The sequence below is a fragment of the Cervus canadensis genome, chromosome 5 (assembly GCF_019320065.1).
Source record: "Cervus canadensis isolate Bull #8, Minnesota chromosome 5, ASM1932006v1, whole genome shotgun sequence".
In the NCBI taxonomy this organism is placed as follows: Eukaryota; Metazoa; Chordata; class Mammalia; order Artiodactyla; family Cervidae; genus Cervus; species Cervus canadensis.
The window spans coordinates 88,436,867-88,464,191 of record NC_057390.1 but is presented as its reverse complement, the minus strand read 5'-3'; the positions used below and the strand labels follow the sequence as shown (position 1 = coordinate 88,464,191).

At 44.5% G+C, this 27,325-nt stretch overlaps 1 protein-coding gene across 1 annotated transcript in view; it reads right to left on the bottom strand.

Annotated features, from left to right (window-relative positions):
* Nucleotides 1-1,315: 1,315 nt before the first annotated feature.
* The window catches only part of MRRF (mitochondrial ribosome recycling factor), a 54,092-nt gene continuing 28,082 nt past the window's right edge, over nt 1,316-27,325 (bottom strand). Inside the window, exons 6-7 of the mRNA XM_043469463.1 lie at nt 10,370-10,529; nt 1,316-1,920 (exon numbers count right to left, since the gene is read on the bottom strand). Coding sequence (XP_043325398.1) covers nt 1,843-1,920; nt 10,370-10,529 — 238 coding nt within the window. The 3' untranslated portion in view covers nt 1,316-1,842. The remainder of the gene's footprint in view (nt 1,921-10,369; nt 10,530-27,325) is intronic.

Here is a 27,325-nt window from a genome sequence, read left to right as displayed (position 1 = left end):
ATGGTTACTCGGGGCTGGTGAATGCAGCTGGACTGAGGACAGGTAAGCAGGGCTGGAGACTGTGTTCCCTTCTTTCGTCTTTGACCTAACTCTGACCTTGAATCCCACTGGCTGTTGTGCAGCGTGTTCTGCCAGTACAAGCAGAGGGAGAAGCGCAACCTTTATTACCTCTCACAGGGGACAGAGTCTGAGGGGAAGCAAACAGCAGAGAGAATGTGGATGCTACTTGGCAGGAATGTACAGGCCCTGCTGCCTCCAGAGAGGGTTCTGTTCTAAAGGCAGACATCTGGCAGAACTAGAATAGACCTTCTACTTTCCAGCCAAGAGACCATAGACAGCAACACAGTCCAGTGACCATGCACCTCTCAAAGACAGGGGCCGTGTCTCCCCCTCTTTGCAGTCCCAGCACGGAGCATAGTACCTGGAGCAAAGTGGGCGCTCCACCGTTTGTGAAGGCAGCAGGATGCGGTGGGCAGAGCACAGGACTCAGAGATCAGGCCTCACTGTGACGCCCAGGTCTGCCCGTTGGTAGCTGTGTAATCCCGGGCAAGAGACTGAACCTCTCTGTAAAATGAGGCTGACAATGAAACCCTCTAACACTTTGGGCAAATTATCTGATATCGTCATGTCTTAGTTTTCCTACTTGCAAAATGGGGATAATCTACATCTTGTGAGTTTACTGTGAGGATTAAAAAGATTACCTAGAAGCGTTATGAATCTAGCTCATGACGGCTAGATTATGAATGAATGACTGAATAAATGAACAAACAAAGGGAAAAGAATTACTGGGGGGACAACATAACTTAACCTAGTACACAAAGATGTGCCACAATAAACAACTTGTCCATCAGTAACAGACAGGCCCTGGGGACAGAGATCTCATTACTGAATAAATGCTGAGGACAGAGGCAAGGGTGAAAAATGACAGAAGAACCGTGTTCAGAGTGCAAAGAAAGGAAAAGCAGCCAGCATTTGTTGAGCAGCTTCTATGTGCCATTCATTCACAACACACTGAATACTCACTATGTTCCAGACATTATGCCAACGTGTAAGGAAACTAAAAATATACAGACTAATTATCAAAAAGAATATTAAGGTTCAGATAAAAAAAAGCAGTGGACAGTGCTAGGAGAGCCAACAACAGGCATCCTAGGTTGGGGTAGGGGGAAAGGACATGCTATCCAAGCTGAGACCCAAGGGTGAACAGGACCGGCCAGCAAGGAGTGGGAGGATGGTAAGGGAAAAGAGCAAGAGCACTGTTCTGGATGCTTTACACACTGTCCTCGGAGATCATGAATCCAGACCGATCCCATCGTTTCCTTTGTGCTTGTTATTCTTTCCAATTTATTTAGGTTTTACTGTTTGGCGAAAATGGGCCTCTAGCAAAGGTATCCAACATGGGTGAAGGCTCACACTGGCTCAAGCAGAGTTCAAAAGTGGGGACAGGGCCTGACTAATTGTCTGAAAAGGAGGCTCCCGAGATGAGGAGCAGACAGTGGCAAGCCTGCCAATGGTCCTGACAGCTTGGTGACGTCACGGTCAAGACAAATCGCCCAAGTGAAGGCCTTCTGTCAGCAACAGAGTGTCTCTAAGGACCACCCATGCCAGAAGGGCCAGAGCAGATACGGTGGTCAGAGGACAGGAGGAAGAGAACAAACAGTGTCCCACTGGAGGGCGGTCAGTCACCAGGACTGACAGCTGCGAGGTGACAACCTTCCGTATGGATGGAATAGAGAAGTGCCGATTTGCCACCCGTGTGGATGGAATAAAGACGTGCCGATCTGCCACCCGTGGGATCCACTGGGAACTGGGCTCTGGAGCACTGCTGCCCCTGCTGGGCTTTCATCCAAGGAGTTCTTTGGTTTTCACGGCCAGATGCCTGTCTAGCTCTGCAACTGTGTCGTCGGCCATTTGGCTGATCTGCAGAAAAACAAAATGAGACAACCTGGTAACTGGGGCTGAGAAGTGGAGGGGGAGAAATGTTTTGGAACTGTGAAGGTTATCTGGGAAATAATAATGGTGACAAAAGCTCATGTGAATTGCATCCCAGCCAGGCACTGAACTAAGAACTTTGTATACATGCTCTTACTGATTCTGGACAGAAGAAATAGACACCATGAGACAGTGTTATGTCCCCATTTCACAGATGAGGAAACTGAGGCAGTTAAAATCATTTGTTCAGGATCCATAGCTGTAAAGTAGCAATGACAAGAATTTAATCCTGGGTAGTCTGACTGCAGAGGCCCCAAACAGTTAACAATTATAACAGTACAGAGAAGTCAGTCTAATCTGTCCCTTAATGAAACTCTATAATTTCCTACACTTCAGACACTCTGCTATATAAGGCCCTCATACCAATTGATAAGGAGAATATTAAGATCCCAATAAACAAGCAGAAAAAAAAAAATCTTGAAAAAAGATGAAGTACATCTGGTTAACAAACATGGAAAATTCAATAGACACTGAAGAAATGCAAATTAAACCAAGATATAATTTTGTTATCACAGTTAACAAAATTTGATGTTGCGGTTTTTAATTATAATAGTCAATACCAGAGCTGTGGTGAAATGGATGAACTCACATATCATGGATAGGAATTCAAATTGATGCAAGTGTTCATATCATTTTTAACCCCAAATTCTCTCAACTGGGAAATTATCACATGAATAGAATCTGAGAAAATGTCCTTAAGGTCTACATACGAAGATATTTATCAAAGCTTATAATCAAAAATAAGAAAATTTTAAATGATAGTATATGTAATTGAATACATATAGTCATTAAAAAGGGTTAAGACTGTCTACTTCTCATGGAGAGGGTAAAAATACAAATAACATTCCAGTATACATTTCTGACATGTCTGTTTTATAACAAGCATGGATTGCTTTTGTAATCAGAGAAAAAGAAATAATGTTTCAAGATATTATTTATAACATCATGGAAACATGCCCATGTTACCCTTGAATTCAAGAAAAAAGAGAATACAAAATGTGTATATACATAGTAGAAATGATCTCAAATATATTTAAAATATGCATATTTTTAAAAACTGGAAGAAAACGTGTCAAAATATTACTAGTGATTATCTTTTAGTGATGGGAAGACAGGAAATGTATTATTCATGTTGGTATCTGTCACATTCAGCATAAAACTTAGTCCATAGCAAGAGCTCAGGAAATATTTCCTAAATGAATAATTATTAGTTTTCTGTGCTTTTCTGTATCCTCCACATTTTCTGTAGGAAACATAAACTCCCTCTAAGAACGAAAAAAGAAACAGTACAACTGAGTGAGTGTTGCAAGCCTGCAGTCCCATGTCTAAGAGGCCTCAGGCAGGAAGCTCTGAAGGCGGCAGTGTGGTCCCCAGTTCTGTGTGCTCAGCGCAGCGGCTGTTTGACATCTTTATTTGCAGACCACAGGCCTTGGCCAGGAACCGGGAAATAAATGCCCTGGAAAGGATAGCAACTAAAAAGGATTTGGAGCAATTGGTCCCAGGCAGGGAGACAGCCAGACTCTTGCCATAGCAACAGCTGCACATTTTGGAGGAGGGGAGAGCAAAGCTCTGGGGCTGCCGGGCACTCCGAACAGGACCAGCTCCCAGTGCCTGCCTGGGATCCTCACTCAGCTGGCACAAGCCCCCGAGAGGCTTCCTGTGCCCCCACCCCAAGCAGCTCCTGTGGTGCCCAGCAGCACTCCGGCACCCGCATGCTGGTAGCCTGAGACAGCCAGGAACGAGGGCTGCAAGGCTCCTCGGGAAAGATGGCGTCTGAGGACAGAGACTGGGACTAAGGGGCGGAAGGGTACCTGGAGGAACCGGCTGGTAACATGGTTCTGGCTTCAGTTCTCAGTGGGGTGACAGGATGCCAGTCATTTCTCCACCCTGAGTCTCAGTTTCCTTATCTCTCCAATGGGGATGTGAGTCCCTCCCTCAGAAAGGAATTGTGAGGGTTAAATAAGATCATGAATATGCAAGTATGTTTAAACTGGTTATTTGCTATGCAAATATTGCTTGTGTTACTCTGATTTTTACTATCACTTTCTGACTTCTTTTTAAATTAATCAATTAATGAAAATATTTACTAACTCTCTGCCATATTACAGGCACAGAGTGCCCTTGGGGACAGTCCACCTTCAAGTTCTTTTCCATCTTAAAATAACAATGATTAACAACAAGGATACAAACAACATCATCTATTTACTAAGGGCCAAACACTGGGCTAAAAACTTTACATGCATCACTTCACATCATGTTCAAAATACAGAAAATACTATTATTATCTCCCTTTGTTGTTGTTCAGTCGCTCAGTCCTGTCCCATTCTTTGCAACCTGATGGACTGCAGCACACCAGGCTTCCCTGTCCTTCACCACATCTCGAAACTTGCTCAAACTCATGCCCATTGAGTCAGTGATGCCATCCAACCATCTCGTCCTCTGTTGCCCACTTCTCCTCCCACCTTCAATCTTTCCCAGCATCAGGCTCTTTTCCAATGAGTCGGCTCTTCCCATCAGGTGGCCAAAGTATTGCAGCTTCAGCATCAGTCCTTCCAATGAATATTCAGGACTGATTACCTTTAGGATTGACTGGTTTGATCTCCTTTTAATATTATTTCACCTGATAGTTGCACAACAGTTCACACTACGCAGAAGTGTTTTGTCCTCTGTGACTTCATTCAGATCCAACAACCTCACATACCTATACCATAAGGCAGATGGGACAGATACTATCTCCATTTTACAGGATAGTAGACCACGGCATGGGATTTTAACTGACCTGCCCAAGATCACATAAAAAGTCAGTGATGTGACTGAGCCAAGAACTCACCCACCCTGGACTGCCAGTGTGGTGCTCCTACTCCCCTCAGGGAGCCCACAGCACCTGGCCTAGCCCTTCTTCAGTCAAAGGAGGCTGTGCTGGACTCATTAAAACCATCCATCCCCATCCCACAGTGAAAGTCACAAGGTTGGGAGAGGAGCAGGATGGACAAATAGGACAAATGACTACTGAAGACCAGCCAGCACACTAGCTGCTTTTAAGTATTCTGTGTCATTTGGTCCTCTTGCCAAATCCTGTGAGACAGGCATTACTGTTTCCCCTTTACAGATGAAGAAACAGGCGCAGGAAGGTGAAGCCATTTGCTGACCTTAAAAGCGGAGACATGAAAGAGCTAGGATTTGAACTCAGGCCAGTCTCCACAGCAGGAGCTCTTTCTATTAGGACCCGCTGCCTCATGAAGATGATAACATCATCAGTGCCATCACTGTCATGGTCATGACTGTCATCAACACTGGCTCCTTATACGTTCAGGACAATGAGAGGCGGAGACTGAAAAGGGGGATGGTAAGAGCCCACCAGACACCCGTAGGGCAGACCTGGGGAGCAGAGCTCAGCACACCCGCAGTGCCGTGGGGTGTGTCTCCCGCCCACTGCCGTGCTCAGCCCAGCCTACCTGCCTGCCTGCCGGCACAGGAGCCCTTCACCCCACGAGCACCCAGCTTCACTTCAGAATGGCTGTGTCTCAGGAAAAGGGAGCAGTGAAAGGATCTTGGCTAGGTTTACTGGGGGTTTCTGCCAAGTGCTTTAATGTTCAGCAGACCCACTTGTAGCAAACTGAAGCAAAGGTGAAACAGCAGGCTGGCAGATGTCAAGAGTCCCAAGTGGGAAGACTCTGGTCCTTCTTCAGCAGAGCTGGCCTGGGTTGGGGGTTGGGAAGGCTGTGGGGGAAGCGATAGGGGTCAGACATGACTGCGTGGAGAGAACATACCACTGAACCCTTTTATTCTTGTATACAAAAGACGAAACACTTTTATAATACAGCTTTTTAAAAAAATCTGACCGCAAAAGAATTTTGGAAAAAAATTTTAAAAAGAAATTTCACTAAGAAAAAAATTACAATTGTTCATAATCCAAGTGACCACCATTAATATTTTGAAGTAAATAAGCTGCCAAACTTTTCACATACATGAAACTTAATAAAAGTGTTTTTGCATCTTACCTTAAAAAGAAAACTCACTGTGGCTGCAAAGTGTTTTTATGTCTATATAAAGAGTCCAGTGAATGGATGTAAAACAAGCTATTTTCCTACTATCAGAAATTTAGACAGTTTTCAGGTTGTTTTTTTCTCTTCCAGCTGCGCCACGCGGCATGTGTGATCTTAGTTCCCTGACCAGGGATGGAACTTTTGTCCCCTGCAGGGGAAGCATGGAGCCCTAACCACTGGACCGCCAGGGAATTCTCCCCAGCTTTCATACATAATACATCAATGGACAACTCTGTAGATAAGATTCTTGATAACTTATTTTGGATAAATCCCTAAGTTGATAAATCAGAAATACATAGGTATATTATCATCTAGAAAGGTTTATGGATTTATAGAAAGAATAAATCTTTTCTGTGGAATGTGGAAGTAAAAGCAATACTTCCAAGGTAAGCAACACTTTAAGTTCACATCAAAAATGCTAGGTTCAAATGTCAAGGATTAGAAAAGGCCAAGAATTTTTAAAATACACATATTCTAAACACCCTGCTAGTGATTTAGACAGTACAAAACAAGAACCTTAAAAATATGCATTTCCCTTGTGCTATAATTCCACACATGAGACTCTATCCTAGGGAAGTCATCTCAACAAAGATCTATGTATAAAAACATTCACTGCAACCTTATTTATAATAACAAAAAAGTTTAAACAAACTAAATGTCCAAAAAGAGGGCTTATGAAAGTGAATTACAGTATAACCACAAGATGGACTATTTTGCAACCATCAGAGTGTGGCTGTTTTTACAAAGAGTTTTTTAAGAAGAAAATGCTAATAATCTTAATGCTAAACAGAAAATAAAAAACTGGATAGAAAGTTGTTTGATCATTTTAAAAACTATGTAGTTAAGTTCCCAAGTTTCCCTGGCAGTCCAGAGGTTAAGACTCGGCACTGCCAATGTAGGGGGTGTGGGTTTGATCCCTGGTCAGGGAACTAAGATATCACATGCTGATCAGCAGGGTCAAACAACTGAAAAATAAATATAACAAATAAAGGATATATTAATAAATAAACTACCAAATATTTTTTAAAAACTAAGTAGTTAAAAAAGGGGGAAAAGGAGAAATATCCCCAAATCCAGGACTATAGGGTGAATTTTCCCCATTTTTAAAGTCTTCTGAAATCTCTACATTTTCTACAATGAACCTACACTGCTTTGATAATCAGAAACAAAATTTAAAAATACATTATAAAAGCTTTTTGATAAAGCAGAAATTAGTTCCTGTCTTGCTTAAACAAATTAATAAATAACAATAAATAAGCACACCCAAAACTCCAGATTGATGCCTTCTATTGGGGAAACAAGAAAAAAATGAAGTGTGCACATGACTCTCTCCTGAATATTTTCTTACCCAAACTTTTAACCATATGACAATAATTAAAGTTATTAACAACAATGGTTAAGAGCTAACATTTAAGTGATAATATCTTAAATAATAAAGATTAATGCACTGGATGTATCATGTAATACTACATATAGCATGACCTTTTTTCTTGTAATATTCCATATATGTTTACAGAGATAACCTGAAGGCCTACACCGAAAATGTGAGGGGAGTGCAAAAGGGTTAAAGGAGGGGTCAATGTGTATGGTGATGGATGGAAACTAAACTTCTGGTGATGAACATACTGTAGTGTATACAGAAGTTGAAAAAGAATGTTGTAGAATAATGTATACATGAAATATACAGTGTTATAAATTAACATTATTTGAATAATATTTTTTCTTAAAGTACAAGAAGACATTTTAAAAAAACAAGTGCAGGTTATGTGATCGTTCTTCCTTTTCCAAGGAGCATGGGCTCTAGTCCCTGAGGCAGAGGCCCAGACTTGCTGAGAGAGTGCCTGAAGGGCATCAGAGGTTACAGGCTCACCACCGGAAAGCAACGAAAAGGCCAAGTGTCTGCTACAGTGATGAAATCCCCTGGGAGATGGATAAGGAGCTGGCCCAGCTGGACTCTTACAAGGCCTAGTGAGTGCTCAGAAGAGGCCAGGCAAGTCTACGAGTCTCTGTGAGCCAATGCAGAGAAAAAGGAGGCCACAGGGCGGGCAGGAGGCGAACCCTGAGGGGCTCAATGTCAGATGCTCGCACTGTGCTTCCAGCATCCCCAGCGCATCCCTTCACAGCGGGAATTCCAAGCCCCTTTTCACAGAAGAAACAGGCTCCAAGAACTTGCCCAAGGTCCCGTGACAGTGAGTGTAGAACCCCTCGCTAACCCGGTGCCACGACAGGGGTGCACTGCCATGCTTCCGCGTCACTACCTCTGCCGTGTTTCCTTGTCTGGGGAGCCTTCCAAAAATACACATTCCTGCGCAGACCTACTCAATCAGAAAACGTAGGAGGCCCAGACATTCATCTAAAATTCTTCCCTGAGTAACTGTTGGGCCTGCTCTATGACTAGCATTCTGTTAGTCTAAGAGGAAGGAATAGTCAATTGAAGGGGTCCTCATGACCCCCTAATGACTCTCCTGGCCTCCCCATCTTCCCTCTTTATGCCCTATCCTGCCCACACTCCTGTTCAATCTTCGTAACATAATGCTTTTATTGTGGATGATGGAGGCTTTGGGAAAGCCCCTTATAATGCTTATAAGCTAAACATTCTGTCTCCCCAATACTGGTAAATCATTTTTCTGTCTTTTTTTTTTTTTTTTTTTAATCTTTCTCTCTTAATTACACGGGTATCACACAAGTTCAGGCCATCATCATTTCCTGGCTGGATTCCTGCAGCAGCCTCCCAACTTCCAGTTATGCCCCTTACAATCTGGTTTCCACCCAGCCACCACAGTCAACCTTCAAACACAAGTGTGATGCTCTGCTGAAAAATAATGCTCTGAAAAAATAATCATTCAAGGGAGTCACTGCATCAGAATCACCTGGGGAGCATTTTAAAATGCAGAACCCTAGGCCCCACCCCTGACTCGCTGACTGAATCTCTGGGAGCAGGGGCCCCATATAACCATATTTTTATTAGCTCCTCAAGTGACTCTAATGCCGCGACAGATTAGATTATTGCTCAAGAAGTATTTACCCCGTCCCCCAGACCTCCATGAACATATATACTTCCCTTCCACAGTGATACTGGGTTTGGCACATGAGATTTGCCTGGCCAGTGGAATGTGAAAAGAGCAGGTGCTTAAAATGTACTTGAGTAGCTTACGCTCTTGCCATCTGCTGTTGCCGTGAAAAGATGCCCTGGGAAGCTTGTTGACTCCAGAAGATTGAGAGAGATGTAGAGCTGACTTTAAGCCCCAAGATCTGAGAAGGTGCATGCTAAGTCACTTCAGTTGTGTCCGACTCTGTGCGATGCTATGGACTGTAGCTCGCCAGCTGTCCATGGGATTCTCCAGGCAAGAATACTGGAGTGTGTTGCCATTTCCTTCTCCAGGGGATCTCCCCGACCCAGGGCTCAAACCTGCATCTCTTACATCTCCTGCATTGGCAGGCGGGTTCTTTACCACTAGAGCCACCTGGGAAGTCCCGATGGCTGAGCCACATCGAGCTCAGCCTAGAAGAGCTACCTCCCAGCTGACCCACAGAGACAGGAATAAGAAAATGCTTGAAATACACATCACTGAATTTCGAGGTAGTATGTTATGCAGCATCAGTGTGGCCACGAATGACCAATAAAGATGCAGAGCCAACACGGGAACCTCTGGACATGTTAAAGTTCAAACTCCTCAGCCTGGTACAGGAGACCCGCAACGAGCTGGCCACTGTCACCTCTGTCCTTTCCCTATGTCATCCTGGGTCCAAGACACAGTCATCTCACTGAACAGTGCCCTTTTCCATCACCACACCTTTGTACATGCTGTTACCCGTTCCCCTTCGTCTCCATTTCGCTCCAGTCGCTCCTTTAAGACTTGTTCAAGTGCCCTCACTCAGCACACTAAAAACAGGGCCAGGTCCTCACTTCTCAGCACCCAGACAACCACGCACAGACAGGAGAGCCCTGGAGTACAGGCCCTGAGAACAGTCTGCTGGTTTGGGTCCTACGGCTACCACTGACCAGCAGGGTGACCTTGGGCAAGTGACCTCCCTCCTGTGAACCTCAGTTTCCTCACCACCCACCCACCTCACTTTGCAGTGACAGGGATAAATTAAGTGTTGTAAAGTGCTCAGGTGAGAGCCTGGAACACAGTAAGGTCAGCAGCTTCCTCTCCCCTCCTCTGTATTCCCAGGGTCCAGCACAGGGCCAGGCCCAGGATAGACTCGGCCAATGCCAATCATGTCAGTGAAAGAACTGGGGGTACTCTGCTTTCGTTTTCTTCACTTCAGATGTGAACAATGATTTTCTGGGTCAGATATGTAAATATGACATCTGTTGGCAACAGTACCTGTTTCTCTATGAGCCTAATGGTGTCCTCAGAGGCCTTGTCCTTTGATTTCTTCACCTTATTTATTGCGTTGGTACGAACCTTCCGTAAAGAGTCTTTGGCCTTGTTCGTGTTCTGTTTAGCCAGCTTCACCAGCATTTCTCTGTGCTCCCGGGTTACTCTGATAAAAGACAAAAAAAAAAGTTCAATAAAATCATCCCATGTACGAACTGCCTGCCAAGAATTCAACATCACTTTATGCACTAGCTCAGCAGTTTGTAACAGTACTCTCCGTCGGTAGAAGATCTTCACATTCCTGACACACGCCCAGGAGGATGCTCAGGGTCAAGGAAGGTTCCTGGTGAGATAACTGAGGACAGCCAGTAAGCGTGCTGCTTAAAATCATGAGCCAGAGAGTCTAGGCAGCCCTGAAGTTAAATCCTGGCCATGCCTCTTACTGGATGCATAACTGACTTCCCTTCCTCAGGGTTCCCATCTGTATAATGGGATTGTCAGTACCTGACTTAAAGGGGTGGTGTGAAGATTATAGGATGGTCTGTGTAACTTGTTTAACATTGACCCTGGCACATTTTAAAACAAAGCAACTATCAGCTGTAATTCCACCCCTTTCTCCCCGACTAAAGAATAAAATGCCAATGAATGAGATGCTACAGAAACAGCATCATCTCTATACCTCTAAATCATCCAAAACAAATAAGTAGTAACCTTCAGAATCTTAACTATTATTATGACAAATTACTTGTGAATCACTTTAGCACTGACCCAGACACAACACATGAGAATACTGTACCATTTAACTTCCTTAAAGTACCCATGAGAGTGTCTGGCATATTAAACATGCTTAATAAATGTCAGTTATTTTAACTACTAATGTCCTTATCATAATAACAACCGTGAGCACACTGAAGGCCTATTATAAATCCCTGGGGCAGGCACTCTAGAACTTTTTGTAAGCTGGCCCTTACAATTGTATGAAGCAGTGATTATTCCTATTTTACACTTAATCATCGCAAAAGCCAACATGTTTGTCCTGTCTTGGCTTCTTGCTCGTGCGCACACTACCACCTGTCAGGACCAGAATGCTGGTTGTACGCCAAGCGTGCCACGATGAAGGTGACAGACCTCTGTCCTGCTCTGAGGGAGCTTAGGTAGGCCGAGAACTAAGTAAAGAGACTTTTACAATAGAGCGTGTCTGTGTTTGGGGAGCAGTCAGTTGGGGGAGGGAAGACTTTCCTGAGGAAACAATATCTGAGTGTGGCTGTCATTAGGTTTGTTCACTGGTATTCTGATTCTTATTCCTTCCGGGAGGAATGCACTTCCTGTCCCCTCTGAAGTTTGGTGTGGCTGCACAACTTGCTTTGGCCAATGAGATGTGAGCAGAATGGGTGTCACCATTATGAGCTCGCATGCACCCTACCACATTTGTTCCTGCTGGCTGCAGTGCAAGTCGAGAGGGAACTTCCATCAGTTTGGGTCCCAGAGAGACAATGGTGAACGGTGCCCCACTTGGCATGAACAAGAAATGTTTCTGTTGTTTGAGCCATGGAAATTTGGGGGACTACTTGTTACCACAGTACTGCTCATCCTATCCTGACTAATAGCTCACAAGGATCTAAAGAATACATGCAAGTTGCCAGTATTGATAGGGATTTCCAGGAGGAAGAAAAAGCATGCACAAAGGCTTTAGGTTACCAGGAGATTGTGGTCATATGAAGAACCAAATGGAGCAGAGATAACAAAGAAGGGAGTAACAGGAAAAGAGGCTGGCAAGCCGTATCATAGAGGGTCTTTTAAGATCATAAACTCCATTTTAGGGATGGAAAAGTTTGGTATCTTACACAAAGCCAAACCTATGTTGGCCTGCTTCAAAAGCCAATGGTGTCAGTATGAACAAAGTCTCTGCCTCCTGAATTCTGAACTGGACATCACTGGCATATGGTTCCTGACCTTTAAGTCAACATGGTTCTGTCTTGTGAAGGATAATCCCAAATCCTGGGTATAAGTGTTCCATGTGAAACAGTGACAAATAGGAGTTACAGATTTAGTGGCATTTACCTAGTACTTTTTCTCTGATAGGATGAGAAAAAAATGAAAGAATTTTGAGACAGGACAAGCTGTGAAGATAAAGTGGACAGCTGAGTGATAAATAAATTCTTCTGGATCCAGCTATTTGAATTCACAAAAATTCTCAAATTCTCAAAATATTCTCAAAATGAATATAATCCTGACTCCTACCAGTATTAAACCCCTCAATGCTAGGTGAGTGCTTTATGCCCTCACTGAACCTCACAACTCATCAAACCAGATTCTAAAACCCCCATTTTCCAATGAGGAAACTGAGGTACACAGGCATTAAGTAACTAGCCTGTGGGCTTGAGTGACAGAATTGAGATTCAAATCCAGATCTTTGCAGGCTGCATTCTTCCCCCTACTCCAGGCTGCCTACCCTTGCAGTCTATTTCAAATAAATTATGTGCTGCTGCCATTACTTCTGCTTCCAGGCAGAAAGCTTTTTTCAAAGTCAGTAATATGAATCTTGGGACTGAAAAGGACAAAACCACCATGTCAGGAGTTTAGGGATTTGGATCAGATCTTGTTACTTTTATGGTTTTTAATTCATTGAACAAAAATCATGCTGACATGTTTAGGTCTCTTTTTTGTTCTGCCAAAGCATATGTCAGTATAAGGAAGGAACAGGAAAATTAAAACTTGATCCGCTGATTCAAAAAACTTAATCCTGCTGAAACACTAGGAGGGGCAGAAAATAAATGAATCTAAGTCTGTAAGAAACCTCTTAAACTTCTTTACAGAGAAGTATTTCAATCTAACATTTCACATATAATTTGAAATAGCTTGCTTTTTAGACAATCTTTAAAAAAATAAAAAAATGTATTTTACTACACTGTTATATTTTACATGGAGGAAAAAAAAAATCCCATGTTCAAAATTATACAAATTGGGACTCAAAAAATCTTGAGAGTAAATGGCTACATAAAGAAAACAAAATCATAATATATGTAATTTGGTCTTAATAAAGTATTTTTTTATATTTATTAATGAAAATGTGACACTATGACACTATTGTCACCAGTTTCCACATATTGTAGTATTTAATTATTGACATTGACAAAAATATGTCAGTTTCAGGATGCAAATACAGAGGCAATAATCTAAGAAAGTGGGGGGGGGTACAGTGAGGGTGTGGGGGGGTACAGTGAGGGTGTGGGGGGGTACAGTCAGGGTGCGGGGGAGAAGGGAGGAGAGGGAGGGGATGCCAGGCACAGGAAGTGCTGAGAGGAAGAGAGGCATCTGCATGCTGGTTCAGGGTGATGCTGAGCTGAACGAATCCAAAATACAAGATTGGAAGCAGTCAGGCTCGATTCTGAAGTGCAGTCAGACCTGTTTTATTCCTGTATCTGTCACTCAGAAGCTGACTGTCCTCGGGCAAGCTACTTAATCTCTCTCCACCTCAGTTTCTTCATCCCTGAAGTGAAGATAATGAAAACACCTTGTCCGGGGGGTTGGGAGAAGCAGACACGACGTATGTAAAGTACCAGTAAAGACAGCAGCATATAGTAGTAGCCTTGAATAAATGATAGCATCTATGAATGTTTTAATCAAACACACTTAATTACTTCCTCATGAAACTACGAGGGCACATCTGTTTTAGAAAAGAAACATACTCTATTATGGAAATATTGTAATGCCTTTCCAAACCAGTGATTAATACATCTGATCATCTCCATCTCGCATTCACGGGGTTCTGTGAGCTCAGGCTAGTTGTATTTCAGGCTCTGGGCTCAGTCAGTTGGTTCTGAGCACCGGCTCTGCACTTGGCCTGCATTCACTCATCAAGCATTGGCGGGAGCCCCAGTGCTCGCTGCCAGATCCCGGGCCGGGCTGAGGAGCGCCAGAGACGAGGGAGGCCTGGTCCAACTTCTCCATAGGCTCAGCCCAGCAGTGCAGACAGACTCATAACCACTGCTGAGGAAGAGCACTGCTGGGATGGAGAGACAGGCTTTCTGCAGGAGGAAGGAGGACGTGGAGAGCACAGCTCATCCTGCCGTGAGGTCTGGGAAGTGCCCTAGAGATGCATAGTGACTCACTGGCTGCAGAATAAAGGACAGGCCACTCCAGGCAGAAGCATGGTAGGAGATATGCTGGCAGGAAGGCGTGAGGCTGAAAAGGAGGCATCAAATTCGTTCTGAAGACCTGAGGTTTTCACATTCTTCTTTAGCCATAAAACTCTGGATTCAAAGAAAACCAAGGCAAACACCCCATTTATAAAAGAGAGAGAAACTGAGTTCTCTCCATTAATGAGGGGAAGGGCGCTAGCAGAGAGGAAGGTGCTCCATCCCGCCCTGACATCCCTCCACTTCTGCACCTGCCATGTACGGGCTGAGTAACCTTAGGCAAGTGATTTAAACTCTCTGAGCCCTGGTCCTCTCATCTGGAAATAGGGACTGGAAATAAACAAACAGAAAGCCCCAGCCTCTACCTTTCATAGTGCTTGTGAAGATAAGATAAGATAATATATGGAAAGTGAACAGTACAAAGCATGGTAGGAAATAAACAATCAGACAAGGTAAGCTGCCTTTGTGGCTACTGTTGTTCATGTTTGGTAACTATAGTGTGTATGTGCATGCTCAGTCATGTCTGACTTTTCGTGACCCCATGGACTACCGCCCACCAGGCATCTCTATCCATGGGATTTTCTAGGCAAGAATACTGGAGTGGGTTGCCATTTCCTCCTCCAGAGGATCTTCCCAACCCAGGGATGGAACCTGCATCTCCTGCATTGGCAGTTGAAGTCTTTACCACTGAGCCCCCACGGGAAGCCTGATGGTAACTACAGAAGTATCTTCAAATAATGAAGAGTTTATTCAAGTTTTTATCAAATGAGAAATGACAGGGCAAATAATCGAGGCTCCAGCAAGATGATTTTTTTGAGATCTGATTAGTAATTTAACATTTCATTTTCTGGTATTCATTCATTCACTTAGTTTACAGTTTCATTTAGCACCTATTTACTGGGCACCTGTTGTGTTCCATCCACTATGTCAGAGTGGGTTTACAGTCTGGCAAGGAAGGCAGTCATTAAACAAACATATACACAGTTAATCAATAAGTTACAGTGGTAAGAACCATGATAAAGACATGAAGAGCTCTATGAAAATAGTAAGCAGGGGGCCGACCACACTCTCCCGCGGGACTCCAGAAGAAAATGTGAAGATATTCATGTTAAGGGATATTTAAGTTCAGATGAGTAAGAGTGGAGAAGCTAGGCGAAGGTCATTCCCACCAGAGCAAATGGTCCAAGTAAAATAAAGGCCTTTTTCCAGGTGAGGAGGGTCCCGCTCTTGGGGAACTGAAAAAAGGCAGTGTGGCTGCAGCACAGAAAGCAGAGGAGAAGGACTATACCAGAGAGGAGGCTGGTGAGCCTGGCAAGGGCAAGACTAGCACGCAGGCCCTTCAATGCTGCATTCTGGCTTAGCAGATCCACTGACGGATGAATGGACATGTACACTGGGTAGAAACACACAGTGGAATATGATTCAGCCTTAAAAAGGCAAGAGAATTCTGCTATAACATGTATAAACCTTGAAAAAATTATGCTAAATGAAATAAGCTAGACGCAACAGAACAAATATTATATGATTCTACTTATATGATGTACCTGGTATAGTTAAATTCACAGACACAGGAAGTAACACAGAGATTACCAGGGACCTGGGGGATCTGGGAATGGGGACTATTGCTTTTAATGGGTATAAAGTTTCAGTTTCACAAGATGAAAAGAGTTCTGGAGATTGTACAGTAGTGTAAATGTACTTAATATCACTGAACTGTACATTTAAAAATAACTGAAATGGCAGATTTTTTTTTCCATTTATTTTTATTAGTTGGAGGCTAACTACTTTACAATATTGTAGTGGTTTTTACCATACATTGACATGAATCAGCCATGGATTTACATGTGTTCCCCATCCTGGACCCCCCTCCCACCTCCCTCCCCATCCTATCCCTCTGGGTCATCCCAGTGCACCAGCCCCGAGCACTTGTCTCATGCATCCAACCTGGACTGGCGATCTGTGAAACAGCAGATTTTTAAGGCAAGAATACTGGAGTGGATTGCCATTCCCTTCTCCAGAGGATCTTCCCGACCCAGGGATTGAACCCTGGTCTCCTGCACTGTAGGCAGATTCTTCACCACTTGAGCTATAGGGGAGTCCTATGTATATCTCACCACAATTAAAAAAAAAAAAAAAAAAAAAAAAGAGCAGACTGCTTCTAAGACCAACAGAGAATATCACAGATGTCTGAGCGAAGCAGAAGTGAGATCAGACTTGGATTTTGTGCAGAAACCAAGGTACCAACCAGTCTAAGCGTAAGGCAAGAGTCTGCCCAGAAGCCTCTTGGCAGACGGACAGAGAGCTCACGACTAGCCTGCAGCAGCCTCCCAGGTGACTGATGAAGAGAGCAGCCTTTTCCGCTGGGGTCAGAGATCCTCCCGGCTTAAGGCAGGGCTTCAGCTGAGCTGGCAGGGTCACACTTTGTTTGTACAAACCCCACCAGGCGGGTCTTCCAGGAACATCCTGGATGGGGGCCTTCCTGCAGAACTCCTTGAGTGTGTTCCCATGAACAATAAGCTGAGGGCCATGCCCCGCCAGCAACTCACACAGCAGATACTGAAATGATACTTCCAATGGCTTCAACGAGAACGGGACATGTGCAAAGACACTCACCAGGGGTACATCAGAGGGAGCTACGCTCGGCGTGGCAACTGTGGTAAAAACCAGTTATAAGATGTCAGACTTCAAAAGGCTCCTTGGTCACTTAGAGGGAACTTAAAAAGGGAGAAAGGATGTGCTTCAGAGCCAGGAAGACCTAAGCTGGCATCCCTGCTTTGCCACTTAATTGTTAGCTTCAGAACCGTGAGCATGCTGTTGGACTTCTCTAGACCCAGTCTCCTCGCATGTAGAGGAGGAGTAAGAATATTACTAAGAGGGCGGGAGCAAGGAGTACATGAGATGACGGTGGCATGGGCTCAGCACACCGCTGGTGTGCACACTCTCAGCACACCGCCGGTGTGCACACGCTCAGCACACGCAGCGCAGCCGCTTTCCCATTCCAACTGCAGAATCTCTGCGGCTGGGGGACCACAGGATGTGCGCAGTCGGGGAGAAAGCGGTCAGAGAGGACTGAGTCACTGAGCAGCTGGTGAGTGAGCTGCCGGGGGGCAGGATGGGAAGAGAGGAGAGTGGGCATGGGGGCCGCGGGAGACGGGAGCTGGGCGTCAGAGAAGCACGGGACAGGCTAAGGGAGAAGAAGGGAGACGCACTTCCAGGGAACAAACAGCCCACGTAAACACATCTCTGATGGCTCCACGGAGAGAACCCCTGATGCCCGCCTCCGCGATGGGCTGCCTCCCCACACAGCAGCATCAGCCCGCAATCAGCAGCAGTCGCAGGCCCTGTTTTATTGTTCGCTGGTGGGCGCTGCCCGATGCCGTGGGGCTGCTGGCCCTGAAGGAAATGTTTTTGTTTGTGTAGTACTGCCAGACTTCCTACACTCCTAGGGACACGATTCTCCCTCCCCTCTCTCCTAGCCAGCCCCCAATGCATACTGCACCCCGCCCACAGCTCACCAGCCAGTCTAACAGGCACTAATGTGTCTCATAAAGACATGCGGTGTCCTTCTAGCCCAAAGAAAATCGTACACACACTTTGGAAGGACTTCTACCATCAGCAGTACCATCGATTTTCTCTGGGGAAATATAACTAGGCACCTGCTTTCAAAGGCCTGTCCTGTGACTGAGGCTTGGCTTAGCAGATATGCCACCCTGAAATACAGCCCAGCAGGATGAAAAGAGGGAGGATTTGAGGTCAGGGGCCACAGCTCCACATTCCCAGATGAGTGATCAAGATGCAGTCACTCATTTTTTCCTTCCCTGTCACCCAAAGGTTGGAAACCCAAGTTCAGGGATTCATGGAGGTAACTCTCCCTTCTGCTCTCATGTACAGGATAACACAGCTGTGGTGGCCAAGGCTGACTGATTTCCACCTCCAGCTCTGCCACTTCGAGGCTGGGTAGCTGTGCACGATTAGCTTTTCCTCCCCAGATCACAAGGAAGCATTCACAAAAAACAGTCTCTGAAGCCACACAACCAGAGTTTGAGGCCCCAGATCTATCACTGCTTAGCCATATGGCCCTGGGCAAGTCATTTCACTCCTTTGCCTCAGTGTTCCCATCTGTCAAATGTGTATAATACCACTAAGTTAATGACACTGTTGCAAGGATTAAGAGAGTTACTAAATGTGCTAGCCACGGGGACATGCCCAATAAACACTATCTGTTGTTTTCTTACCTGTAAATGGGGGTGGGGTGGGAGGAGTAATAAAAATGTTATTATTCTTCCACAGTCAGGACCAAATGAGAGATGATGGTTGAAGAATTCTGCATACATGGGTACCGACCATTTTAAAAGCTGTTTGTCACATTAGTAATAAAAATAACAGTGAAGTTTCCTACTGAGAGATCAGAGCAAGTGGCTACAGGTCCAGGGTCTGAGAAAGATGCCCGTCCTTCCCCTCACTCACCATGTGACACTGGGCACAGACAACTCCCTTCCCCTGTGACCCGGCATCCTCAGGTGTGAGTAGGGGAAATAACACACCTACCTCTGAAGACTGTTATGAATGTCGTAGTTCATATACAAATAGCACCCGGGCACAGCAGCGGGCACCCTGGGCCATTACTGTCCTTACTACATCCTAGGTCCTGTCCCCCGAGCTAGGGATACAGCAAGGGACAGAACAGATGAAGCACCCCCAAGTCACACTCGAGTGAAGGAGAGAGAGAGGGCGCCTGCAACTCTGTAAGCCGACACTTAGGTGCTACGAAGAAAAGAAAGCAGGACCAGGAGAGAAGGTGGAGCCTTACTGTGAGGACAGTAGGGGCTCACCCATAACTGCTGCGCCCTCTGGCTGCAGTCCATCTGCTCCCCTTCTACCAGAGTAACAGTGACAAAAACTTGCCACGCTCTTTCCACGTGCCAGGCTCTGAGGGGACGCGTGAGGGGACGCTCACTGAGTGAACATTTGCATCAATCCTGTGATATTACTGGTCTTATTACCTGGTTTCTGAAGATTAGAAAAACGGAGGCTCAGACAGATCAAGTAACCTGCCCAAGGCCACACAGGTTCCTGGAAGACCTGGGATCTGAGCCCAGTGCAGCCTGACTCAAGAATCCCAGGCCCCCCTGCTGGGCTAGACAAACCTAAGCCACTCTTCTCACCAGCAGCAGTGACGCGGACACTCCTTCACCAAGACCTGCTTAGACGGAGTTCACTGCTACTCCTCCAGCTCCTCTCTGAGCCCAAACACAGTGGGGAGAAAGGAGGAGGGGGTCCCTAGAGGTCGGCCATGGCACGGTGATCTGACCTCGGGCGGCCAACTGCCGGGTCTTGTCAGCAGGCGCAGGACACAAAGAGTGGACAACAGAAGGGCGGGGGAGAAGGAACCTGTCCTTTCAGGCGCAGCTCCCGCATAGGTGTTGATGGCGCTTTCTGCTCAGCGCATGCTCCGCTCGATTCCTGACTGCACTTTCTGATGTGTTTCAAACGGAACATCTGTGCAAGGAGGGAGCTCCCATTCCACACACTCGGGGTCTGAACAGTAGAAGGCGCTCCTAAAGAGTCACAGGCTGGGAGAGGAGAAAGGGCGCATCCTATAACTGCACGGAGGCTCGCCAGGCCTGGAAGGGGAGACAAACAATGGACTGGACGTCCACCAGCCGAATAAAGGAATGAGCGGCCCTGCAGAGCAGCAATGCAAGCAGGCGGTGGGCACGAAAAGGGCCAGGGAAGCAGCTGCGGTTGCTCAAGTGTAGCTGATGGCTGCTCCCGCCCAAGTGAGGTCATTCAGGCGGTCTCTTCTGATTTTTTTTTTTCTTTCACCATCACTAAAGGTCTGTATGTGTGTGAGCTATGTGAGAAAAGGGTATTATCAATATGTCCAAGAATGTGCACATGAGACACAATCTCCCTGGTTCAAGAGCCACAGAGTGATACAGCAGCTAGCGAGAGGGGCTGCAGAGCGAGGAGGAGGGAGGAGGGTCCTGGTCAGCAGCCCGGAAAGCAAGGCGATAGCGCGGCAAGAACAGGGCCGTGGAGACAGACTCGATGTGAGCCGTGACCCTGCTGCTTACTGATCTGTGACCCTGAGCAAGTTACGTAACTTTCCGATCCCCAGTTTCCTCATCTGTGTTACACCCGTCTCAACATGGTGTTTCTCTGAATGCACAGAAACAATGAGATCACCATGAAAAGATGTACAGAAGGTTCTCTTGAGCCGAAAATAAATAAATAAGCAAGTTGTGGCACTGAAGATGGCAGAAACGTAATCTCACTTATGTAAACTAAATACGTGTGTGTGTGTGCACCTTTTAAAATCTGGTACGATATATATTAAACTTACCAACAAGTTACTTCAGGGAAGAATACTTGAGGAGCAATAAAAGAACTTTTTACTTTTCTGTAGGATTTGAATCTTTACATTAATGTGTACTATTTTTATAATTAAAGAGATGAAAGTCATATAGCTAATAAAAGTCTAGTATTCAGAACATATAAAGATTTCCTACACCTCAACATAAAAGTACAAACACAATTTAAAAATGAGCATAAGACCTGAATAGACGTTTTTCTAAAGATGTACAAATGGCAAACAGGCACACAAAAAAATACTCAACATCACTAACATCAGGGAAATGCAAGTCAAAACTACAATGAGACATTACTTCCTACCCACTTAGATGGTAATAATAACAATGACAACAACAACAAGTACTGGCAAAGAGATGGAGCAATTAGAGTCCTTCAATATTACTGAAAAGAATGTGAAATGTGCAGTCCCTGTGGAAAAGTTTGGCAGATTGTCAAAAAGTTAAAGTTATTACTTTAGCAATTGCTAAAGTTATGACTCTAGCAATTCCACTCATGTTTATACCCAAAAGAACTAAAAGCACACTCACAGCAGCATTATTCATAATAGCCAAAAAGTGGAAACAACTCAAATATTCCTCAGCCTGTGAATGGAAAAATAACATGTGGCATATCCACTCAGTGGAATATTATTTGGCAATAAAAAAGAATGAAGTACTGATATGTGCTACAACATGGATGAACCTTGAAAATATTATGCAAGTGAAAAAAGCAAGTCAGAAGAGACCACATACTGTGTGAATTCATTCATATGAAACATTCAGAATAGGGAAATCTATGGAGACAGACTGGTATTTGCCTAGAGCAATCCTTATGAGGGTGATTTGGGATAAAGTAGGGAGTGATTAGGCTCAGGGTATCTTTGTGAGGTGATGAAAATGTCCTAAAATGAATGTGGTGAAGCTTGCATAACTCTGACTATACTAAAAATCTCTGTAGTATACACTCTATGTGGGTGAATTAGACTGCAATAAAGCTGTTAAAAATGCTGCATGCCTACCTGGTTCTCGTCACTGAACAGTACTTGTCTCCCAGGTGGAAGGCTCAGGGGCAGATAGCATGCCTTGGTCTCCTCAGCTGGGGGACAGCAGTACTGTCAATTCTCATTGAGTGGATTTCTTTCCTTTCTTCACTGGTATCAGACCTGCATCATGAGCTAAAGACTCTCCTTGTCTACCTGCTCCTTCTCCCCTTTATCCTTTCATAAGAGTTTCTCCAAATACCCCTCCAGAAAAGTAAATTTTGCTACTACCCCATTTTACAGATGAGGAAACTGAGACTCAATGAGTTGAAATAACTAGCCTACGGTCACACAACTCATTTTACTGATTCTCTTCTTCAAGTTGTTCTGACCTTGGCTCCTCCAGGTATCAATTCCACTCTCCCTGGATACACAGCAGTTAACTCCTATTAACTCAGCCTGGGGACCCTGCCTCCCTGCCTTATGACCTTGCTCTCCCTACAAAAACTTGGGAATCATCCATGAGAGACTGTACATCAGCATAAGCTGCAAAAAAAAAAAAAACCAAACACTTCAGAAAGAAAATCCAGGCTAGGAGAACCACAACCCAGCGCTTTTAACTGTTACCTGGTGAAACTGCCTGGTCCAGTCGCAAGGAGAACTCTCCTCCATGCTGTCACCTTGGGATAAAGTCTGAGGGAGGAGCCTGGCCTAGGCATAACATTTATCACTGCTGTCAAGGTCAGGAGGAAAAGGAGAAGCCAACTGTGAGGACTCGGGAAGCAGTTCAGTGGGCAGGGGCTGTCAAGAAGAGTCGAAGCCCCTTGGCCTTTCTAGAAACACTAAGCAAGTCTCATACCACAGGCAGGACTAGTCATTGGATTTTCTTCTTTTGGATATACCTTCCAGGAGGTCTTGTTCACCATAATTCATATTCAAAGAACAAACCAAGTGCTCATTAACAATCAAACTACAGTGTTCCTGAGCAACTTAAATTTCAAGATAATTACAACATAATGACTCAACTCCTCCCACCCCTAAAAATGGAGGAAAAGACAGGGGAAAAAAAAAAAAAAGAACATGGGGCTGGGGGAGGGGGTTAGTGAGGAAGAAAGGGAAAGAGACTGTTAAAGACTAAAAGAGTAATCAGCAAACAGAAAGAAAGTATCATTGGTTTTGCTCCCAAATAATCAGAAAAGAATGTTTTCAATAACTCCTTAACCAGGAGAATTAGATAATAACAAATAGTATAAGAAAAGGGAATTAAAGTTTATGACACATAATATTCCATATAATATCCCATTACTCTTCAAAAAATCATAGAAATGATGCCCGTTCTACAAATAAGGAGGCTGAAGCTTCCAACAATTAAATGACTTGCCCAAGATCACTACAGTGGGCACGTTTCAGGGGCACTGTCGGCCAATGGTAGAGAGTCTCCTTTAACGGGCAATCTTTGCCCAGGAACATCCCATCAGTCCGGCAGAAGTCCTCAGAAATGCACTGCAGTGCGTCATCTTCTACGCAATCCTCCTTTTTTCCATTCTTCACCAGTGGCAGACCTGCACCCTCTTTCACAGGATTCTGCCCATAAATTTCTCGCACATATAATTCTGCCCTGGTGTCTGCTTTCAGAGGACCCAAGCAGATAAACCCAGAGAATGACAGAACAGGAACTCGAACCTACGTCTAAGCCCAAACCCCTTGTGCTTCCTTTCCTTTATACCCAGAGATTAACCGATAAATAAATCACGCTGTGAAATCCAACGACTGATTCTCAGGTTTTCTCTTCCGAGATCCATCAGCAACATTCAGTGCAGCTGATGCGTCCTTCCTCGAAGACACTTCCTTTGGTTTCCAGGATCCCACACTCCTCCAGAATTCTCTGGCCACTTATTCTGTCTCTTTGGCTGGTTCCTCCTCACCATCTTGACCCACAAACCTTGATGTGTACTGTGCAGGGCTGTTTCCAAACCCTTCTCTTCACTATCTACATTTATTCTCTAAAATAATCTCATTTAATCTCAAGGCTTCTTCTACATGTTCATGCCTCCCAGATGTCTCTCTCGAGCCACACCCGTTGTCTGAACTCTCAACTTACATAGCTAACAGCCTACTTGACCTCTCCACTTGGATGTCTATTAGTATTGCAAACTAAACACAGGATAAAACCTGGTCTTCTCTCACACCCAGTCTGTCCTCCCACATCTGCCCTATCTCAGTAAACGGCAACTCTGTCCTTCCAGTTGCTCAGGTCAAAAACCTTGAAGTCATCTTTGAGTTCTTTCTTCCAAATTTACAACCAAGCTGTCAGCAAATCCTGGTAGCTTTTCCTTAAAATATGCCCAGAATCTAACCACTTCTAACCAATCCCATTGCCATACTAGTCCAGGCACCGTACCGGGATTACTACAATAGCTCCCAACTGGTCCCTGTCACCCTCACCGTGAGACAGTGTAATTCTCAAAATGGCAGCCAGAACGATCCTTTCAAAACCTAAGTCAGATCATGTCCCTCCCTAGCTCAAAACCCTCCAATGACTTCCCATTTCACTCCAAACAGAAACCAAAATCTTTATAAGGGTCTACAAGAACTATGATGGCTAATTTTATTTATTTATTTTAATTTTTATTGGGGTATAGTTGATTTACAATGCTCTATTAGTTTCAGGTATACAACAGATGGTTAATTTTTTGCATCACAGTGGTCCCAGATAGTTGGTCAAACATTATGCTGAGTGTTTCTCTGAGGATGTCCTGGACGAGTGGAACATTCAAATCTTTAGGCTAAGTAAAGCTGACTGCCCTTCCTAGTGTGGGTGGGCCTTACTCAATCACTTGAAGACCTGCAAAAAACAAAAATAATACGGAATTCCCCTAAATAAGAAGGAATTCCTTCTGCCCAACTACCTTCCAACTGCAACAACGGTTTTTTACCCCCGCCTTTGACTCACACTGAAACGTCAGCACTTCCTGGGTCTCCAGCCCCTGGGCCTTCAGACTGGTAACCACACTGTCAGCTCTCCGGAGCCTCTGTCTCCCAAGACTGCAGATCTTGGGACCTGGTGGCATCGATAATCGCATGGGCCAATTCTTTATAATAAGTCTCTTTATATATAGACCCTTTGGTTCTGCTTCTCTGGAGAACACTGACTAGTAAAGACTTTACGTGATACTGGCCTCCCCACTTCACTCTGGTCTCAGCTCCGACTTCCCTCCCCTCCCGTGTTCTGCTACCACCACTGAGCACTCTTACTGTCTTACTATCTTACACCACCTCAAGGTCTTTGCACTTGCTGCTTCCTCTGCCTTAGTGCTGAATATAAGCATAGTCTGCTCTCTCATGTCCTCAGTTCTCTGCTAAATTATCACCTTTCCCCTGAAGCCTTCAGTGAATACACCACTTAAAACTGCACCAGCCCACTACCACCATCTATAATGTCCTTTATTGCTTTTCATTGCTTTATTTTTCTCCACAGAGAGAAAAATGTGGCCAGCTGACACACACATTGTATGTGTGTGTTACTGTCCATTTTCTCAGTGAAAAGTTAAAGTCACTCAATCGTGTCCGACTCTTTGCAACCCCATGGACTATACATTCCATGGAATTCTCCAGGCCAGAATACTGGAGTGGGAAGCCTTTCCCTTCTCCAGGAGATCTTCCCAACCCTGGGACAGAACCCAGTAGAGGTTCCACAAAGGCAGAGGTTGTGTCTGGCTTGCTCACTGCTATAAATCTCTATGTCTAGAACTATGCCTGACACATAGTAGGTGCTCAATAAATATCTGCTGAATAAATTTATAAATATCCTAGAAGTTTCATATTTCAGCATAATGATTTTATATGATCATAAGAGCAGTTAAGAGGTCACCTGGTGCCAGAGGAGGATAGGGACTGACTCGCAACGGGGCACTGGGAACTTTCAGGATGACTGAGCTGGTCTACAGGCTGACTAAGATAGTGGTTACAGGGACACATACATTTGTCAAAATTCATTATCATGTACACTTGAAATGGGTCCATTTTTTTGTATGAAAGATATACCTCAATATAGTTGACTAAAAAAAAAAAAAAAAAAAATCCCCAAATTGTTTATATTCCAGACTGCCTCCACACCAAAAAGTGGTGTACAAATTCACTTTTAGATTATGCATCCTGGTTTGAGCTCTGGCAATTATGCTCCACATGGTGTGGGCTGGTATATAATTAAACTTTAAAATACTAATTGCTGCCCCTTATTACAAAAAGAAAAAGTGCTCTCAGAGGTCCACAGATGTTAAGAATAGACTTTAAAATCAAGCAGACCCATATTTAAATCCTGCACAGCTCTATCTTTATTAGCTAGATGAACTTGAACAAGTTATTCAACCTCTCTTGGGCTTACTTAGCTCATGTACCAAAAAAAAAGGAAATAACAAAATGACCTAAATAATGTAGCATAAGGCCTAGAGTATAGTCTGCACTCAGTTAAGCAGTCACTTTGCTTAGTATTATTATCACCAAGCAGTGAGACAGGAGAGCCACTGAAATATCAATGGGGTTTCCTAAGAGAGTGACATCAAGTTTCGGTCTGTGGACCATTGGAGGGGTCACTCAGGTGTGTTGCAGATGTTCGCCTGGCCCTGAAGTGCCCATGTCTCCAGGAAGCTCAGCAATATGCAGCACACTAGTGCAAATAAGCACTGTCACAATCAAGGAGCAAAACCTACACCAAGGCGCCACACATTCTGTTCACATCTCCCCCAGTTACAGTCCCCCATCCACCACTTCCCACCTCTAGCAGAAGAACAGGAAGATCCTTAGAAGGTCATTACAATACTGTTAGCAAAAAGGAAAACAATTTAAACCACCAAGATATTCAACAACTGGCAACTATTTAGTGCTATAGATAACAGGCAAACACTATGCAACCCTTAAAAAGAGTAAGAAAGAACTCTCACCAGAGAGCAAATGACACATTAAGTTACAAAAGCAAAGTGCAGAAGAGTGTGTATAATATAATCCCATGTCATCACAAGAAAAATGGAGAAGGAGATTTAGACATGTATCTGAAGTTGCATAGAAAAAGTCTGGAACAAGGTGCTAAAAGTTGTGCTCTATGCCAGGGGAGTAGGGGGGAGAATGGATACATGTATATGTATGGCTGAGTCCCTGAAACGATCACAACATTGTTTTTTTATTATTAATTTATTTATTTTTACTTGGAGGGTAACTGCCTTACAATACTGTGTTGGTTTCTGCCATACATCAAAATGATTTAGCCATAGGTTTACATATGCCCCCTCCCTCTTGAACCCCGCTCCCAGCTCCCGCCCCACCTCATCCCTCCAGGTTGTCACAGAGCGCCAGGCTTGAGCTCCCTGCATCATGCAGCAGATTCCCACTGGCTATCTATTCTACATGTGGTAATACACATGTGTCAATGCTCCTCTCTCAGTGCCTCCCACCCTCCCCCCCAGTGGCCACAGGCTGCTCTCTACGACTGCATCT